Source organism: Penicillium riverlandense (genome assembly GCF_028828495.1).
Source record: "Penicillium riverlandense strain IBT 135883 chromosome Unknown utg000003l_segment0_segment0, whole genome shotgun sequence".
Lineage (NCBI taxonomy): Eukaryota > Fungi > Ascomycota > Eurotiomycetes > Eurotiales > Aspergillaceae > Penicillium > Penicillium riverlandense.
The window spans coordinates 2564290-2577328 of record NW_026643196.1 but is presented as its reverse complement, the minus strand read 5'-3'; the positions used below and the strand labels follow the sequence as shown (position 1 = coordinate 2577328).

The 13039-nt window shown below is 51.5% G+C and overlaps 5 protein-coding genes across 5 annotated transcripts; 1 reads left to right on the top strand and 4 right to left on the bottom strand.

The window, feature by feature from the left end:
- Nucleotides 1–355: 355 nt before the first annotated feature.
- Nucleotides 356–1876, bottom strand: N7474_004709 (threonine--tRNA ligase MST1; the record flags this gene model as incomplete). The annotated part of the gene is made up of 1 exon (XM_057196124.1): nucleotides 356–1876. The coding sequence occupies one exon, from the start codon at nucleotides 1874–1876 to the stop codon at nucleotides 356–358; it is 1521 nt and encodes a 506-aa protein (XP_057053520.1).
- Nucleotides 1877–1997: 121 nt separating this feature from the next.
- Nucleotides 1998–3395, top strand: N7474_004708 (uncharacterized protein; the record flags this gene model as incomplete). The annotated part of the gene is made up of 1 exon (XM_057196123.1): nucleotides 1998–3395. One exon carries the CDS (start codon nucleotides 1998–2000, stop codon nucleotides 3393–3395), a length of 1398 nt encoding a protein of 465 aa, XP_057053519.1.
- Nucleotides 3396–3830: 435 nt separating this feature from the next.
- Nucleotides 3831–7115, bottom strand: N7474_004707 (uncharacterized protein; the record flags this gene model as incomplete). Its single annotated transcript, XM_057196122.1, has 4 exons — nucleotides 3831–3936; nucleotides 4915–5183; nucleotides 6295–6421; nucleotides 7069–7115. 4 exons carry the CDS (start codon nucleotides 7113–7115, stop codon nucleotides 3831–3833), a joined length of 549 nt encoding a protein of 182 aa, XP_057053518.1.
- A 2135-nt stretch (nucleotides 7116–9250) lies between these two features.
- N7474_004706 (glycoside hydrolase family 16 protein) lies at nucleotides 9251–10509 on the bottom strand (the record flags this gene model as incomplete). Its single annotated transcript, XM_057196121.1, has 2 exons — nucleotides 9251–10341; nucleotides 10416–10509. 2 exons carry the CDS (start codon nucleotides 10507–10509, stop codon nucleotides 9251–9253), a joined length of 1185 nt encoding a protein of 394 aa, XP_057053517.1.
- Nucleotides 10510–11365: 856 nt separating this feature from the next.
- Nucleotides 11366–12673, bottom strand: N7474_004705 (NADP-dependent oxidoreductase; the record flags this gene model as incomplete). Its single annotated transcript, XM_057196120.1, has 5 exons — nucleotides 11366–11832; nucleotides 11891–12022; nucleotides 12079–12249; nucleotides 12311–12426; nucleotides 12498–12673. The coding sequence occupies 5 exons, from the start codon at nucleotides 12671–12673 to the stop codon at nucleotides 11366–11368; spliced, it is 1062 nt and encodes a 353-aa protein (XP_057053516.1).
- Between the last annotated feature and the right edge of the window lie 366 nt (nucleotides 12674–13039).

Genomic DNA, 13039 nt, shown 5'->3' with positions numbered 1-13039 from the left:
GCGCCGACTACGGAGCACGTGACTCGCCCCCGGGTGCCATCTATAGGGCGCATTATGCAAACTAATGCAGCGGCACTGTTGGATGAATGCTTTTGATATGGAAATAGTATTCTATTGTGCAGTGATGCTCATTGCCCGCCGCAAGTGTGGCCATTGCTAGCTATCCTTAGGGGAAGCACTCAATACAACGTCCCCGACCTCGGAGCAAGAATGTGCCTGAGTCACAACCTCCGCCCGAAGCTAACCGGGCTCCGTGCACAAGTGGAGTAAACATAGTCTAGAGTATAAGAATTGTGCATGGTGGTACATTCAGGGGAATATAGTGTTCTATCGTACAAACAAACAGCAGCGTCGCTCACAAAAAGCGCTTCTCAAGCTGCACCAGCAGCGAATGCACGTCGTCGACCTTGAGCTTCACGGCGCGCGGGTTCTTCAATGCCTCTGCTCCAACCCGGGTTCCCATCAGTGTCTGAAACTGTTGCGCATTTGGGTCGGTCTTGCTCTGCATCTGCCCGGTGACATCAACGGTTATACTGCCGTCGGCCAAGTCGCGCGAACCCAAGATGAATATGAAATTGTACTTCATCTGCTTAGCGCGTTGGATTTTCTTGCCTAGAGTCTGCGGGCTGGTGTCGACATCGACTAAGAAGGTCGAATCGTTGGAGGACAATGGTCGAGGAGGAGAATCCCCGTGGTTCAACAATGCGCGGAATCCGGAGAACTTCGCAGCGGCCTCTTTAGCTTGGCGCACCACGGCATCGTCCTGGTTGACGGTCAAAATAATGCCTTGGCGGGGTGAGAGCCAGAACGGCCACCGGCCGCCATTTTCTTCGATCAGCAATGCCAAAAACCGCTCCAGCGAGCCGAAAATGGCGCGATGAACGAGCACGGGGGTGGCTACTCCTGGAGTAGCCGGGTTGTAATCCTCCTCGCCTTCGGCAACCTGGTATTCCAGTTCAAACCGCCGAGGTAGGTTCATGTCCAGTTGAATAGTAGACAGCTGATGGTACTTCCCCGCTTGGTCCTGAAGCTGAATGTCGATTTTGGGCCCGTAGAAAGCGCCGTCGCCTTCGTTCAGCGCCCATTCACGCCCAGTGCTGTCCAGGGCCTCGCGCAACTGACTCTCCGCATTGTCCCACATGTCAATATTCCCAATAAAATCTTTCTCGGGCCGGGTCGAGAGCACTAAACGATACGGGCCCAGCCCAAAGGTCGTCATCACCATGTCCACGAAACCCAATGCGGACGCGATCTCTGTCTTGATCTGCTGCGGACGGCAGAAGATGTGCCCATCGTCCTGGTGAAAACGACGGACGCGAGTCAGACCAGTCAATGACCCAGAAACTTCATTGCGGTGAAGCGGGCTGAAATCCGCATAGCGCACCGGCAGGTCGCGATAGGAGTGTGTCTGCGACTTGAACAGCAGGCAATGACCCGGACAATTCATGGGTTTCAGGCCATATGACTCGTCCTCGCCTGCCTCACCGTCCATGTCCCCGCTTGCCCCGCGGCCGGTCACCTCGTACATGTCATCCTTGTAGTTCTGCCAATGGCCCGACACCTCCCACAGGGAGCGCTTGTAGATCGACGGGGTCAGGACTTCGCGGAAGCCATATTGCAGGTACTGGATGCGGAGGAAGGAGACGAGTTTGTTGATGATGTGCGTACCATTGGGAAGAAACAGGGGCGAGCCAGGACTGTAGACGGACGAGGTGAAGAGCTCCTGCGCGGTGCCGAGAGCTCGGTGGTCGGTGGGAGGAAGCTCATTTTTGGGCTGCGCAGAGCATGAACAAGGGCGAACGAGTGGCAGCCATGGCCTTTTCTGCCATTGCGCTCTGGGAATAATCAGTGGCCGCAGCCGAATCGAAGGGCGCATCGTTGGTTGTAAAAGCAGCGTTTGTTTGGTTCCCACCGCTTTGGCCCCGTGGATGATCAACACCTGATAACACCACCTTGGCGCACTCTTACGATGCGATGATTCTGTCACCGTCCGCGCGATGTCTAGAGACCCACCGCGCACTCCAGATCACTCAGTTCTGGGTGACTCCTGGGTGGTCGCGTCGACCTCGTCGCTCAAAGAACAAGGCGCGCAGGACGCAACACCCGCCAATCCGTCTATAGCCAGGGACAACAAGGAGCGCGACAAAGACGGCGCGACAGCAAATACAAGAACTGAGTCGCCGGTTGCCTTTTCGTCTACAGCAGTGTCGGGCCCGGAGCTCATCATGCCCTCCATCTACGAAGTGGCCATCTCCGAAGCCTCGTGGGTTGCGCCGGGCGTGCGCGCCAAAGACCAGCCCTCCTCCTCCTTGAGGAAACGGCACCAGGTATCATCTTCAGGCGCAGATTCGCCGCAGAAACAGCCTCAGCCAAGTGAATCCGCTGTGAATACAGACGCTGGCACGTCTGCCGCGGCCCAAAGCAGGCACATGGGTCTTGTCGCGAAGCTCACAGCCCTCTGTCGCCAGCTACCTTCCTCGGTCCGTACGACAATCAACGTAGTCCTACTCACTCTCATGCTTCACCTGCTGGTCTTCCCGGAGCTAGTCTACCAAGTCCGCGACTTGTGCAAGATCTCCGCGGTTGCGACACTCTATTCCAACAGCTGTACATCCCCCGATCCGATATTCTTCCCACCAAGCAACCCCTTTCAGTCCCCCGAAGAAGCCCTCGCAACCTCGCAGAAGAGGCTCGAGTCGATATTCGACACCACCCTCCAAATCCTAACCCCACACGCGGTCGTCCTCAAACAAAGCGAGAGTACACTCCGCAACCTGCAGGACCAGGTGAAGGCCGTGTTTCCGGGTGCCAAACATGCTCTCGATCTTGAGTTTCAGGGCAGTGATCAGGCCGTGCGGGCAGCGGCTTGGGAGTTTGATTCCTTGCGCGCAGACCTACGCTCTGCGGTCGATAGTTTGCTCGCATCGCCCCCGACCTTAGAATCTGGCGGCTCTATCGCGCGAGACACGCGCCTGGTGACGCAGCTCCGACGCAAAGAGCAGTACCTTGACCGGCTTCGCTCGCAGATCTTAACCAAGGCCGACTCACTTGCCGGCCGGTTGGCCACGCTGGACGACCATCTGGAAGCAGTCGAGGGCATCGTGACCCGGGAGCAGCGTAATGCCATTCTTCATCCCTCGGCCGACGGGTCTGGTACTTTGCTCGGGCCTCTCAATTCGATCATGGACACGCTCCACGGATCATCTCTGGGCGCATTCTTTGTCCGTGGATCGATGTCCCCATCTCTAGACTCAGTGTCCAGTCCATCGCCTGCTACGATCCGACAGCTGCTTCGCCAGGCTCTGGTCCACCACCGCCCTATCGCGGACTCGGTGCAGCGCCTGTCACGCCAGCTGCGGGCAGCGTCTCGTCGCCAATCCGAGCCCGCATGGTGAGGCGTGACGAGTGGGATGAGTTCCGACTGGCTCGGGAACATACGAGTGTGATGGGATAATGCAATTGGGTTAACGCTCACGAAGATAATGAACAATTTGTTTCTTGAACGTCTCGAAAGAGATCAACACACACACCTCCGTATCTGACCGCTCCGTTTCGCACATCCATTTGCCGAAAGTAAAAAAAGTAGACCTGTAACAGTATTATTTACGGCGCAGTTGCATATTATCGACAGGGATGCGCGTAGCCTCGCAAGTTCCAGCGAGTTTCCCCACCCAAATCAACGGTCTGAGATCCATCCGCGAAGCAGGTTAGGCGCCGAGGGCTGTATGCCCGACGCTTTATCGGCAGGAGAAAAGGACGCACAGGCCTTGCGAGAGGCCAGACCCGTGGGCCACCAGGTGGAAACGGAGATAGTTAGCGCCAGAGTTGCTTTAATACCGCTTCTCAACGGTGATGTTGAGGCTCTGCTTGGAAGATAGGATGATCGTGCCGACGTGGACGTGCATGGTATACGTGATTTGTAAACCCGATTGAAGTCTACAACATAATTCTTTCTCGTAGACACCATGATCTGTTCGCTGTGATTCACCATCGGCTTATCAACTTCAGGTAATCACACTTATATGATTTACTATGCTATGCTTAGTGACAATTGTAACCATGTAAATAAGAACATGAACTGATGGCTATGCAAATTGGATGCATTGGGAAGTATGCATTCTGCCTTCCCTCCGAATGGTACGTGTTGGCAAATCGCACTATTGCGTCTTTTTATGTCCAATCAAAATACTCATCGCCTGTTTGCTCCTTTCACAAAGCTGATCATATGAGCCGGTAACCTGTTGAATAATTCGCAATAAGTACTTGTTCCAGTTTTGGCAAATGCCGACCTACCTTCTCAAAATAAGCCGCTGACCTTTCTAGATCAGCCTCAAAATCCTTAACTGGAGCCTTCCAGGTTTGCAATTCAGTTTCCACATTTGCGATATCCTTGTTTAAATCGGCCAAGAAAATGACATTATTTGACCTTTGAATCTATCTGATTGTATGAGCAGGTATGTTCCAAATAATCGAGGGAGACGTCTACACAAACCTTTCTTTCAAACTCATCGAGTTGTTCTCTATCCTTCGGGAACCCAGAGATCAGAATCGGCTTTTTTTGCTGTTCAAGATTCTCGATCTCTGCTTCAAGTAACCCAACCAATAAGCTCACTGGAACGCTGAGTTGCTCATCAACACAGAGTCGTACGATTTTAGAATGAGAATAGCTTTGGTCTTTAGCCTTTTCATCCAGGATTCCATCCACGGAAATATGCGTTATCGCAAATTGCTTTGAAAGATATTCCGAGACTTTGCTAGTTGCATTTGAGTCTCCTATTTCTCTTAAGAATGAGCATCTATGTGGGATAATTGTTCTGACTAGCAGAAAACAAACCTGTCAGTAATATTATAGGAAATCGGTGTTTCCGTCTCGCAAGATGAGCATTTCTCTCTCGTTGATATACCTCCACCCACCTTTTTCCTTCCCGAGAATGAATTTTGGCCACTTGGCCCTGGAACTCGTCGAGATTTTTTTCGCCATAAGTCCGCTGTTCATATTCATGTGCCTGCAAAAGGCACTCGAACTTGTCCATCTCTCGTACCCATTGGGCTTCTGGTGTTTTACCTTCTTCATGTTCCTCCCACAGGGATAGCATCTCAGCAGCCTTTTCTGGACTATAGGATTGTAGTAAACTTTCGAGATATCGTACTCCATTTTGCTCCATTTTGTATTTCTTGTCTGGCTGGAATTAGTAAATTTTGAGACCTCGGGAGTTTTGTGTGCGCTTTCTTCACCTTCTGGAAACCCGATAAATGTAGGAATGTCTCCAATTATCGATTCTCCTATGTCATGGAACAAGCCCATTTTTACGCATTTGCATATGTCCAAATTTAGATCATTCTATGCAAGTTAGCTTGAGTCATGTAATAGACAGGGACCAACTTACTGGCGCGAGATAGGCCAGCATGGCAACTCGGAAACTATGTGCTGCTACGCTCTCGACGTGCTGCATTGTTCTAAGCCATCCTGTGCGCGGTAGGTGCTTGAGTTTCTCGATTTCGTGGAGAAACGGTAACGGCGTGGTCTCCATGATTCGTCAATGAGAAAATATGTTTTCGGAACGGTGGGAAGAATGGTACTTGGTGAGATTTTGGATGGTTTATGTACCATGACTAAATCATCAGTGTTTTCTGTGTGCACTCATGCACCTTCCCCGCTCTGGCTCAGGTTCTGGGATCCGACTACAAGCCACAAAATGTAAGTGGCAGGGGCCTCATGCAGTCATTTCGCTTCGGATTGGACATGTCAAACGAGTGATACCAGTGAGGGATAGCATTCCCTCCCAGACACCGAGAAAGCCACACGCGAAGCTTCCAGCAACATACAGATCCGGTCATATCCCTGTCATCTTTGGGGACCTAGCGCTCGATCTTGCAGGTTTCAAAAACAATGCGTTTCTTTACAATACAATTTGAGCCTCTTTATTCCCATAGTTTTGAAAAATCTTTCTGTCCATCTTCTGAAGCCATTTCATCTTACCCAGATCTTCTGCCCTTGCAATGGAAGTCATTCAATATCTTGAAGACTTTGGAAGACCTAATGACATAGTCGCTTTTCAATTCACCTATGTCATTTACCAAAAAGATGGTCAATTCTACCGAGGCTTATCGAAGAAGCGGTATTTCTCAAAAGATGATGTCCACCCCAGCGACTTCTACCACATAGACTTGATCCCGACGCACTAGTTCTATCCAGTATACGATAACGCCTTCACACGATCTTATGGCAATGTCAACGAAAAATGGTATTTTAAACAGCCGCAGTTGTCGGATTACAACCCCGACAGCCCGAACCAAGTTCAAAGCCAGGTACTCCACGAAGGTCGGATCTGCGAACTTCTCAGAAAACAACCCCATCCCAACATCGCCCAGTACCATGGCTGTGACGTTCAAAATGGCCGTATCACCGGCCTTTACTTTACTAAGTATGACCAGACTCTAATGGAAAGATTTAATCCCAGCCGCCGAAACAAGCGGATGTTTGCTGAGGAGAGAAGTGGGGGTTTATCAGGTCAAGAGACAGAATGGATGGTCCAAGTGAAGGAAGGTCTCCGACATCTCCATTCTTTGGGAATTATTCACAATGACATCAATCCATCGAATATCATGTTCGAAAAGGATAAAGCGTTGATCATTGATTTTGGGTCATGCTGTTCCCACGGGACTGATGTTAGTTCGATCGGGAGGACATATCAGTGGCACGACGAGAAAGCGACAACCGCACTTCCGAGTAATGACTTGGATGCCTTGGAACAGATACAGCTGTGGCTCGCTGGGGATGTAAAAAACTTCAAATTCGACACCTAAGAAATAATCGGCGTGAAAACTCGTTTATCATAGTCTCAAACTGTGACTTTAACTATACGAAACGTGCGAATCGATCAGATGATAAAATTTCCGGCATTGAAAAATTGCAGATCAAGCTGCACCCCTGTCTATAATAAGCCGTGCCACGCTAAAAGTCGCCAATGTAACACGCTTTCTGCACTCTCGGACCCTTAAAGCTTCCATTATACACTGATTCTAGCGCATGCCGACAAACAGTGCATAAGGGTCAGCCACATTAACCACTGCAGCTCTTGCTGAACAAGCACGTCCGCAATCTTGCCGCCCATTTCCGCCGTGCGTGCGTCAATGTTCGAGGAGGCTGATATTTCCCAGAAGCTATGAGCTGTGCCCGCGGCAACACTCGGGCAACACTCGGGACTTTGTACAGTTCCCTGAGTAAGACTATCCTCTAAATGGCTGCTATGGTATAAAGCTCCGAAAATCACAGGTTGAGCTCATTTATCGCTTCGCGAACCAGCTTATTATTCTCCATTCAAGATGGCATACATGGACCCGAATATGGTGGTCGGGACAACCATTAACCTTCCAGGATTCCAGCCAGGTGTTGCAACGAATGCGAGTTATTATTTAGTAATGAGCAACGGTGATGTGTAAGTTCCTGAAGCTTGAGAGTCTGCGACCTGCACGGGGCTGACCGACTTGAAAAGACTTGAGCGATCACAAAGACATATAGCAAGTACGTCTCCATACTTTGCCCGTCTGGTGTCGGGTCTTCATGATGGCTCGGTCTTAATCCTGCGACAAGTCTACGGGTAATAGATCCCCTTCACCACGTGCCTGCATGAAACTAACTAAGATGAATAGGGAAGACTGCGGCCTACGATCCAATGTTGACCTTTATAATGTGTGAGTACCTCATCCCCACACTAAATCGCATTCTCACCTTCGCAGTATTATATACAGAGCCCTAAGTTTAGGCGTATGGGACAACGGCCGACAAAGAGGCGTTGATGCAATCTGTCGAAGATTACTACCAAGAATGCTTTCCCAATATTCCGGGAGTGATTGCTTTTCTCCAGACCCCCACAGACGCCTACAATTCTGGAGCTTAGTCCGAGTTCCAGGGATGATCGCGCCCGGCGAGGTCGAGGAATTCATGTGGCTCATCCAAGCTTGTCGGCAGAGATACTACGGCGGTGCGACAGTGAGCTATCAAATGACAGCAGAAGACTTGCTCGAGCATCTGTCGCGAGATACATGGCCTGTTCTGTCTGGGGGGAGATACTAATCTTTAATACACTAATGGCATTTTTTTGATAGTTTGTTTGTGTCATCCAGCGATTTGTCCGGAAGTTATTGCTTGTCTCGTTCAGCGATCGATTCCCACTTCATAGCCAGCGGATGTTTACTAAGTGCAAATTCATGATCAATAATTGAACCCACTTCTATATCTCTCTCTTCTTTTGGGTTCCTGTTGCTTCCAAAACTCAATGCCGATCCATCGGAACCCCCGGTGGACCCGCCCTTCACAACCACGGAAACGCATTGCGATTTCTCACCGGGAGTCCACATGGGCAATAGTAGCAGCCAATGCGGATACAATTTGGATCATATGATTCAATTGATTTCATCTAGCGTCGGTAGGATTTTCCTTTCGGAGTAATCAATGATGGGTATCCATCCTCTAGCTTTTGACTTTTTAACAATATATCCTGCTTTTTTCGGCCGAGGAGCACGAAAAATGTACCGGGTCAAAAGCAGAACTGCTTCATTACAAGATACAGTGATAACGAAGGTAGACGTAAAACCAAGGATATATTTTTGAACAAAGAGGACGGATTTACAGAAGACGCACTAGTTGCCTTTCCTAGCCGGATACACCCGACTAAATAGCATACATAACTAACTAGATCGCTAGCATGAGTAAAGTCTACACTGTGAGTAGCACAGCAAAAATCCAAAATCGATAGATATATTGCTGTGGGGTTACACAGTAGATTCCGATGGATCTCGCGGGATGCAGATGCGGGATGCAGATACCCCTGCATAGTTACACGGCAGCGACAAGCAAAAACGGCGACGCTAAAAGACCAGTCATGATGAAAAGGATGCAGTTGCATTGCAAATCGAATTAATCTACTGTAGGTATTTGATATGATCCGTCGCTGTATGACGACCATGGGAGAGATAACAAGAGTGAGAGGTAGATACACAGAAAGGAAGCCGCCTTCAAAACCCTCCCACGAATCTGTCTATCCATCCAAAAGATAGAAAAAGACAGAAAGACGAAAGTGAAGAACGACACAACAAAGTACACAAAATATCCAAGTAAAGAATATGATCCCTCATCGCACACCCCCGTCCCGGATCCAGCCCAGTGTATTTTTCTCCTCCTCAGGGACGGTCAGCAAGACGCAAGCAAGCAGGCGCTATAATAACAAGCCATGATTTAAAAAAAGATTTACAGCTGGAAGAATGCAGACAGCACGGCCAGGAGACCGAGCGGAGCCACGTAGTTCGCAACCATGTTGACGGCGGCGTTGTGAGAGGTGGTCGGGGTGCTGCCGGGGGCCGCGCCAGTAGAGCTTGAAGAACCGCCGGAGCTGGAGGCGCCGGACGAGGTCGCAGTGCCGCTGGCCGAGCCGGAGCCCGAGGAGGAACCCCGGGAGGTGGACGAGCCGGTAGCCTTGCTGTGAGATGAGGTGGTGGTGGTCGACATGGTGGTCTTGGTGGACTTAGTAGTAGTAGTGGTGGTGGTGGTCGTCGTCGTAGTGGTGGTGGACTTGGTGGTGGTCTCGCCGCCAGAGCCAGAGCCAGTGTCAGAGCCACCGCCGGTGGCGCCGTTGATCTGAATGCTCTCCCACGAGCCGGAGTTGTCCCCGTAGGTGTACGACTTGGCCGGGTTGGAGTTGACGATGTTGACCTCCTTGATGTACATGGTGAAGGGGCAGTCAGCGTAGTTGGTCTGGCCGCCAGCCCACTCGATGGTGCCGGGGGCGTTGGCCGGGTCACCGCCAGCCCAGACACCAAGGCGCACGGTCATGGGGGTCTGCGGGTACTGCGAGCCGCCGGAGGCCTCGCTGTAGGTCAGGGTGCGGACGACGGCGCCATCAATGGAGAAGATGATGCTCTCCTTGGACCAGTTCACGGTGTAGGTGTGGAACTCCTCCTGGGGGGTTGAGACGGGGGCCCACGTGAAGCGGTTGTAGGTGCCCGTCTCGCCCTTGCCGAAGTAGTTGGTTTCGATCTCGGTAGTGTCGCCACCCAGAGCCTCCCAGTCGATCTCGTCGAGGTCGTCCGACTCCAGCACGATACTGCTGACAATACCTTGGCCGGAGGCGGCCTTCATGGTGACGGAAACCTCACCGAAGAAGATGTTAAACGAGGTCTGAATGGTGGGCGCATCACCGCGCTCGGCGATGGTGAACTCGGCACCGTTGGGGCCCGTGTTCACGGTGCCGGCGGTGGTGGTCCACATATCCAGAGCCGAGGCCTGGGTGAAGTCGAAGTTGAGGTGCGACTGCGTGGAGCCAACATCAGGCGGGCAGGTCGCTGTGCGGCGAGTCAGCGTGAATTCTCCAGTGAAAACCAAAAAATAATTGAGAGAGGGGCATGTTTCTTCTTACTTGTCAGGGGGTTACACTTGGTGTAGGTCTGAGCATTGGCCAGAGGAGCGGCCACAGCCAGAGCGGCCGCGGCGAACTTGAACATGGAGGACATTGTGGAGAAGTATGGAAAATAAACACAATAGAGAAGAAAGGACGGGAGCGACAGTGGTAAGTTATATAGACGGGCAAACGAGTGGACCCAAAAAACGACAGATGATGTGCAACAGCAAGAGCAGGGGCGGTTGTTGCCGGGAGCGACGAGGCTACTTTTTGTACTTTCTCCTGGATCATTGGGCCAAGAAGGCGACACTAGTCACTAGCAGGGGTATACGCCTCCCCTGGTTCATGAGTGGCAAGCGCTGAGACACTGGGCTTAATCGGGTGGAGCCTAATGGGGCCGGATGGAGTCACATCGAAGGAGCCGCCGGGGGAAGCGAGCAATGGCGGTCCTTGGCTGGAGGGCGTGGTGCTTGGCTTGGAGAAGAAAATAGAAAATCGAGACATCTAAAAAGGGGCTGGATGGACGGATGCACAGAGAAAAGCACCGACAAAACCATGCCTAAGACACTGCACGCCACGCTGCACCCCGTGGGTGATGAGTAGGATCGACTGATCAGCGTCGGTCGCCCGGCCGATCTGTCGCGGAGACATCATATGTCGTGTTGTGTTCAAAGAAGAGGAAGCGAGCGATCTGAGAGCGATTATTATTGGCGGCCCTTTGGGGTGAAACCGGGCTAACGGGGTCCGTCCTAGTCAGGGTCCGAGGGCCCAGTCAGCATAGCCGATGGTATATTTAGCTGCGCTAACAACGCAATAGCGTAGGATGGGAGTTTGGGACAAATGAAGCTGATTACTGTCAGACGACTAGCCGAAATTTTTTTTTTTTTTAAAAAAAGGGCGACAGTAGGAGTAACATTATTATTAGTTCCCTCCTCTGACTATGATTATTATTAGCCTAGCTCCAAATCTTAGAAAAGAATAACCGCTTTGCCTACGCCTCCCTTCCCGCTATACACCATCTGCGCCGCCATCCGCACCGCCTCAACATCCGTAAACTTAGTCTCCGTCCCCACCACGGACCGTAAGTGGCCCTCCTCCGCCGCCTTACCTAAAATTTCCAGATCCTGCCCGTTCGGCTCGAGAAACATGTACTCATAGCTGACCTTCCACCGCCGCGCACGGTACCGCCGGATACTATCCAGCGCATTCAATACAAACCGGACATGTCTCGGCATCCCCGATGACCCGGACCCGCGCATCACGCTAGATGACTGCATCTGGTCACCTGAGGGCATTGTCGAGATGGAGACCACCTTCCCGCTGCCTGGTCGGAGGAGCGAGAGGTATGGCATGGCTACCCCAACGGTGTCGAGGATGAAATCCACCGAGCCGCGCGGGATGACTTTCTGCGGGTCGGACTTGGTGTAGTCGATGACTGAAAGGAGTATACTAATCAGTGAACCAACCTAAACTGAGCTGTTATGACAACATACTTTCATCCACAACACCAGCCCCCAGCAATTCCTCCACGCGTGGGACCTTGCTGCTCGACACCGTCGTGATCACACGCCCGGCCTGGAAGATGTGCTTGGCGATCTGGCAGCCGTACGAACCAGTGCCGCTTACTGTTATTTTGGGGTTATTGAAGCGAAACACATATGCAGGGAGAACAAAGACATACATCCGGCGGGTATAAACACCGTCTTGCCAGCTAGATCCCCTTCATACCGCCGCAGAGCCTGCAGACAGGTCATGGCAGCCAATGGCAGGGCGGCTGCATCGCCAAAGGACATGGATGCCGGCTTCAAGGCGACAAAGTCCTCGCTGCATTTGGCATACTCACACCAGGACCCTGTTGTTGTCTCCTGTCAGCACGCTTCCACAAGCACGGAGCTCCGCCAATGTGTACTCACCCCGATCGCTCTCTGGAATCCGCACGTATATCTCATCACCGACTTTGACGCGGGTTACCTCCGTCCCGATCTGGGTGACGACGCCGGAGCAGTCGTATCCAAGTTTATACGGGAATCTAGATACCTCGTCCCTCAGCAGCTGGTCCTGGTCATACCATTCTTTCTTTCAGTAGAGAACAAGACATACTCATCTTGCATCGCCATCTTGAGCATCCCTGCCGCCTTCTTCACATCAACGGGATTGATGCTCGCTGCGCGCACCTGGATGAGGACATCCTTCGGGCGGGTCACAGTCGGAGTTTCGAAGTCCAGGAGACGGTACCCGTCCGGCTTGGAGTATGCGGTAATGCCAATTCCGAGCATTGTAGTGACAAAGTGCAATTGATGGGTTTCTGGTGAGAAACGGTAGATGCTTCCTGCATAGTCTAAGAAACCAGGGAGATGCCGATCACCGGGTCGGATGAACGCATTGGCCCGAAAGTTTGTTAAGCTTGCTAACGGGCCGAGGAACTTGCTCTCCACCTTTCCCTAAAGTACTACTATTATGTCCCTACGGCAAACAATATTAGTTAGTGAGCTTATTCAAACTGACTAATGTGAGAATCCAGTTAGCAGAAAAATGTCATTTTTGCCCCATCCGCTATCTATCTATACATACTGTCCAGATTGATGGCCTACATATTACTTCGTTGATAAAACGCTGAACTCCGATTTTGAGAGTTGTAGAAG